Source organism: Salvelinus namaycush, chromosome 24, assembly GCF_016432855.1.
Source record: "Salvelinus namaycush isolate Seneca chromosome 24, SaNama_1.0, whole genome shotgun sequence".
In the NCBI taxonomy this organism is placed as follows: domain Eukaryota; kingdom Metazoa; phylum Chordata; class Actinopteri; order Salmoniformes; family Salmonidae; genus Salvelinus; species Salvelinus namaycush.
This window is the reverse complement of record NC_052330.1, coordinates 29,844,205-29,850,906: the sequence shown is the minus strand read 5'-3', so window position 1 is coordinate 29,850,906 and position 6,702 is coordinate 29,844,205. Positions and strand designations below refer to the sequence as shown.

Genomic DNA, 6,702 nt, shown 5'->3' with positions numbered 1-6,702 from the left:
CCTCTCTCCACTGGGATTCTCTGCCTGTAACCCTATTACAGGGGCTGAGTAACTGGCTTACTGGTGCTCTTCCACACCGTCCCTTTGGTATCATTTGAGTGGGTTGAGTCACTGATGTGATCTTCCTGTCCAGGTTGGCGCCCCCTCGGGTTTGTGCTGTGAGGGAGATCTTCGTGGGCTATACTCAGCCTTGTCTCAGGGTAGTATGTTGGTGGTTTGAAGATATCCCTCTAGTGGTGTGGGGGCTGTGCTTTGGCAAAGTGGGTGGGGTTAAATCCTGCCTGGTTGGCTCTGTCCGGGGGTATCGTCGGACGGGGCTACAGTCTCTCCTGACCCCTCCTGTCTCAGCTTCCAGTATTTATGCTGCAATATTTTATGTGTTGGGGCTAGGGTCAGTCTGTTATATCTGGAGTTTCCTGTCTTATCTGTTGTCCTGTGTGAATTGAAGTATGCTCCCTCTAATTCTCTCTCTCCTTCTTCCTCCCCTCCTGGACGACCTGAGCCCTGGGACCATGCCTCAGAACTACCTGGCCTGATGACTCCTTGCTGTCCCCAATGCACCTGCTCGTGCTGCTGCTCCAGTTTCAACTGTTCTGCCTGCGGCTATGGAACCCCGACCTGTTCACCCGATGTGCTACCTTGTCCCGGACCTGCTATTTCGACTCTCTCTCTACCGCACCTGCTGTCTCTAACTCTGAATGCTCGGCTATGAAAAGCCAACTGACATTTACTCCTGAGGTGCACCTGTTGCACCCTCTACAACCACTAATTATTATAATTTGACCCTGCTGGTCATCTATAAATGTTTCAACATCTTGGCCATGTACTGTTATAATCGCTACCCGGCACAGCCAGAAGAGGACTGGCCACCCCTCGGAGCCTGGTTCCTCTCTAGGTTTCTTCCTAGGTTTCTGCCTTTCTAGGGAGTTTTTCCTAGCCACTGTGCTTGTACATCTTTATTGCTTGCTGTTTGGGGTTTTAGGCTGGGTTTCTGTATAACACTTTGTGACATCGGCTGATGTGAAAATGGCATTATAAATACATTTGATTGACTATATAAGGGTATATAATGGTATTATAACAGGCCTTTATTAGTCTCTTAGCCAATTGTGACACACGCCTCATATGACTTATAATAATATATGTTTAATTAAATAGGCCTTATAAAGCTTATACATGGCATTTAAACTGTCCTTATGAAGCTTATACAGGGCATTTAAATAGTCCTTATTAAGCTTATAAAGGGAATTTGAATGTGTTCGGAGGCATGGTAGAGCTTTAAAACAAAATACTGACAGCACTATGACACATCTAGGCCACAGTATGCCGGCAGAGAGCGGAGCTGCTGCTGACTACAAATGATCTAGCAATCAGTTAAGGCAATAGGAAAGATACCAATCAATATGATATAAGCTTGTCACTTCTATTCAAATTATAAAAGACTGAAGAGAAGAAATAACAATGATGCGTGTTTCGATTTATTTGTTTCTCAAGTTCTCTTTTCTCTTGAGTATTATGTTGATAATGAGGAAAGCCATCACTGGAGAAGCATAATGGAATTGATAGTGGCATTTTAAATATGTTTAAAAGTTCCTAGATCATAATTCCTATTAAGATATTAAACATATTTGAGGTAATCATTCTATACAGATAACCAATCACACATGGTCTTTGTTCTGTAGGCTATAAAAGCGTAAAATTCAGCACAGCAATGAAAATATATTGTTATACTGTAGTCTCCATTCTGAGACATTTGCATACAACTTATATAAAAAGGTTTAAAAATAAAATTAAAATAATTTACACAATTACCTCTTCAGTTCATATGAAACTTGAATCACAGATATTATCACAATTAGCACCCATTCTTATAGCCTCTTAATTTCATACAAGGGGTTTGTATTGACACAACAATACATAGGGCCTACATGCTCATCACACAGACATCTTAATCATGCTAAAACATTCATATAAATACATAATGTAGAGAGTTTTAAAACTTGTCAAAACACGTTTAAAACACTTTCAGCTGTCCAAGCTGTTTGCAGGGTAGTGGTTTCAATGAGGAGGGTATGGGAAGCTCATCTAGGCTGTCAGGGAACTGCTCTGGTGGAAGTTGCCTCAGAATTGTTTGCATAGCCATGAGAAACAGTGGAGCTGGCTTCTGTCCAACGAGGTATTTGAATTTGTCCTCACCTAGGACTTTGGACCAACAAATTGGGTCTCCTTCGAGCGCACTCTTCATTTTGAAACGAATCTCTGGCATAAACATTAACAAGTTGTCAAGACACAGCTTTTTGGGCCCAATGTTCACTTTGGAGTCCCACAGCTGTTCCAAAATGACATCCAATGGCGTCATACCGTTTTGATCTTCTGCCTGTGGCGAGGCGCCGTTGCCCAACAACAGAATAACGGACTCTGAGCGCAGGAGCTCACAAGCCAGATGTAGTGGAGTTTTACCGTCCTCCATGTGAAAACATCCGCCTCGGTTCATATATGACCGCAGACTAGGTAGTCGATGCGCTTCTTGCAATATGAGACCCAGTATGTCCCGTCTGTCATATCTGACAGCCATCGCCAAATGCGGGGCCGATGATGGACAGCAGCAAAAGCGCTCGCCGGGCATGGCCAGTGCTTCATCGGTGTAGTGACTGAGCAAGTATTGAGCGTAGGCTTGGTGGTCATGTACGATAGCGTACAGTAATGCCTCCGAGGGAGTGTAGGATCTCTGGCTGGCGTCTTCCTCCCAGTAAAAAGTCTCCATTGTCCGCATGTCCTCCAACATCCAAACAGGCTTTAGATCCCGCACGGCCTGATAGAAGAGAAAAGATTGGTATTTTCGCTGTTTGCATTTCTCGTCCTTATGGAGTCTACCATTGTTCGTAGCCGACGTAGACATGATGATCTGAGGTCCGATTGCTTTACTAATGCCCCTCGTTCGTGTCCTTCAATGAGACCGCAGTTCATGCATAGGCTATTTATAAAACATAAAATCGCACATACTGTCCATGGTAGCCTACTAGGTTAAAATACTTGTATTGTTTGTATGTAGGCCGGACTATTCTAATACTTCGAACTATTATAATATACACGTTCAAGCACACACGCAGGATTAGCTTACATTCACACACATCGGCTACAGGACCCCCATTTCACAGCAACCGCCCCCAACACACATCTGAATTGGGAGTGGGATTTCCCTCCGCAGTACAGTGCTACTACGCAGGCGCCTGGATCTAATATTTTAACCAAATGTTCTCTGAATTAAATCGTTACAATGTAGCCGCTGATGAGACTAGGACCACGTCTAATTGTTTCAATTTGGCCACTGAGGCCTCTTCCCTACACAAAAACATGTGGGGTTCCACAACTGTTATTCTAATATCCTCAAAGTTCTTCGAAAAACCTTAGGGTTCTTGACACTGAATATTGCCACCAAAAGGTTTTTCCAAGAACCCATAGGAGGTGGGGTTCATCGATGAACCTCCTTCGTTGGTGGGGGGTTCTTGCAGGAACCTAACTGCCCAACTGGAACATTTCGATTTGAAAAAAACAGCAGGTGCAGCCACTTATCTGAAAAATGTAAATATCTCCTTAATTGAAGGTAAGGTTTGTCCCTTGTATGATCTAAATTGATATTGCTTCATGATGATACCGTATATCTTTTCATATTTGTGCCAATCTTTCTAAAACAGAAAAATGGACACAATTCAATGGATATCAATCAACAAAGAGGTAAGAATATGTAGGCAATAAGAATATGTTGAAGGCAGACAAAGGTATGTCAATTGGTATTGGTATGTTATGCAGATCACATTTACCACCCTCCTCCATTACCTCTTCAATGAATATCCCATACCTTATGGACAGGGTATGAAAACCATGATCAAAAAGGTTTTTTTCATTCACATTCACCACAAATACCAAGGTATGAATACTGTTGTGTATTATAATTACAATTTTTTGGATTCACAGACTTCACCCTCTCTCCACCTCTGATGAATATAACAGGAAACCTGTTCGATCACTGTCACGCCCTGACTTTAGTTATATTTGTTTTCTTTATTATTTGGTTAGGTCAGGGTGTGACAAGGGTGGTTAGTTTAGTTTTTGTATTGTCTAGTTTTTTTTTTGTTTATCTATGGGGATTTTGTATTGTCTAGGGGAATGTAGGTTTATGGTGGCCTGAATTGGTTCCCAATCAGAGACAGCTGTGTAACGTCCTGACCAGAGTTCTTATGTGTTTTGCTTGTTTAGTGTTGGTCAGGACGTGAGCTGAGTGGGAATTCTATGTTGTGTGTCTAGTTAGTCTGTTTCTTTGTCCAGCCTAATATGGTTCTCAATCAGAGACAGCTGTCAATCGATGTACCTGATTGAGAATCATATATAGGTTGTTTGTTTTGTGTTGGGGATTGTGGGTGGTTGTTTCCTGTCTTTGGGTTTTGTCTGCACCAGCTAGGACTGTGACGGTTAGTTTGTTTTGTCATTTTGTATAGTGTCTTGTTTTGTGTTAATTAAATAATGGAAAATTACCACGCTGCACATTGGTCCTCAGATCCTTCTCGCCTCTCCTCGTCTGAGGAGGAGGACGACTTAGACTGCCGTTACAAGCTGTTTATCATTGTCTCTGATTGGGGATCCTATTTAGGGTTGCCATTTGCCATTTTGGTTTTGTGGGTAGTTGTCCATGTGTAGTTGCCTGTGAGCACTACGTTGGCTTCACGTGTCGTTTGGATATTTATCTTTTTGTTGGCGACATGTCTGGCTATGGATACGGAGAACATCAACACATTAACATCAACACACCAGAGGACTTGAGGCTCTGCAGGAAGTTTACCTCATATTTAGATTTTTTAATTATGCTTTGCCACTAAAATCATAATAAACTAAGAACTAAAATATTGGGTTATATTGTTATGTGTATAATTATTAATAATAATCATATAAAAAAAATATAGGGGGGGGGGTCATTTATTTTTATTTTTATGATTAACCCCAAAAGGTTATTCAAAAGGTTCTTCGAGGAAGCATTTAAACGGGTTCTTTAATGAACCCTTTTAAATGGTTCCTCGTAGAACTAATAGGGGTTCCCCCACAGTTTCAATTTAAAGAACCCCTAAAGGATACTACAGGAACCTTTTCTTTTTATAGTGTACGAGACTCTTTTGGAAACAATAAAAATATCAAAACATCAGGTCTATAGTTTTGTTCTAGACCAATGACATCATCACTTCAGAAATCTTAACACAAGTTTGTAGTTTGGATTTTCTTAAACAATAGGTCTAATGAAAAACTTGCAGAGCTGACCCATTCAGTCCAAACATCTCAATTTTTACAAAGTATGTATCTATTTAGGCACGTAAATCATTTAACCATTCAACCAATTTGTCTACTTTGGTTTTGCTTAGCTATAGCTCTCCAGGAGGCAGTGGCCGACAATTCCACAAATTAAAACAAATGGCCATGTTGATCATTGACAAAGTCTTGAAATATACCAAGGAATACAACAAAACAATGTTGACATAACAAATATGGTTCCCACTTTAAAGGAAGCACAACTTATAAAGGCTTTATAGCCTACACAAATGCTTCATAAGCACTACATAAAGGCATCATAAGCACTGCATAAAGGCATCATAAGCATTACATAAAGGCTTCATAAGCACTACATAAATGGTTATGCTTCACAAATAGTCTAAGTGTATGTCATACTCTATAAATGGTATATAAACATATATATTTTTTAATTTAACTAGGCAAGTCACTTAATTCTTGCCACTAGGGGGGTGCCATTTCGACATAGCACAAATTCGTATCCAAATTAAACTGCCTCGTACTCAATTCTTGCTCGTACAATATGCATATTATTATTACTATTGGATAGAAAACACTCTCTAGTTTCTAAAACCGTTTGAATTATGTCTGTGGGTGAAACAGAACTCTTTCTGCAGCGAAATCCATGACAGGAACTGCGAAGGTCTGAAAACAAAGCTCTGTTCTCAGATCAGTTTAAAGCTCTGTATGTATCCTATGGGTCGACATGAACTGCACCCGCCTTCCCCTGGATGTCAGTAACCAATGAGAAGTGGAATGGAGTGTCTACGTAGTTCTCAGAGTTTATAAAAGGCCAAGGAACGAGGGGAGCTCTCTTTTCGACGTTCGTCTTTACGCAAAGCAGGACCTCAGGATGGCATTTTGAAACGCTCAGTTATCGACCTTAGATATATCCGTCTGTAATTTAATTCGATATGGGTGTTAGAAACATCATAACGAAGTTATTTTAAACCGAGTTATATCAGTTTATGCGAGTATATTGCTATTTTCGGAATTTCCTTAGTATTGAGTTTTGAGGATTTGGGCATGTTGAAGCCACATAGCTATTGGTAGCTGCTAATTCCGAAGTTGAAGACGACGTTTTACAACCAAGCAACGATTCTTTTGGACAAAGGACCACTTGGCCAAGATTCTGATGGAAGCTCGTCCAAAAGTAAGAGCTATTTATGATGTTATTCCGTATTTATGTGGAAAAATGTAAACGGATTTGTCCGCCATTATTGCGGCACTAGTCTGGCTGTAACGCACACTGTATGTCTAGTAACGTTAATTTTAAAAATCTAACTCAGCGGTTGCATTAATAACTAATGCATCTTTCATTTGATGTCCAACCTGTATTTTTTAGTCAAGTTTACGATTATTTATTGA

At 40.6% G+C, this 6,702-nt stretch overlaps 1 protein-coding gene across 1 annotated transcript; it reads right to left on the bottom strand.

Moving 5' to 3' along the window:
* Nucleotides 1-1,467: 1,467 nt before the first annotated feature.
* zgc:112001 (uncharacterized protein LOC550384 homolog) lies at nt 1,468-3,193 on the bottom strand. The gene is made up of 2 exons (XM_038962777.1): nt 3,122-3,193; nt 1,468-2,812 (listed from the first exon to the last, which is right to left on the bottom strand). The coding sequence occupies exons 1-2, from the start codon at nt 3,131-3,133 to the stop codon at nt 2,015-2,017; spliced, it is 810 nt and encodes a 269-aa protein (XP_038818705.1). The 5' UTR covers nt 3,134-3,193; the 3' UTR covers nt 1,468-2,014.
* Nucleotides 3,194-6,702: the final 3,509 nt, after the last annotated feature.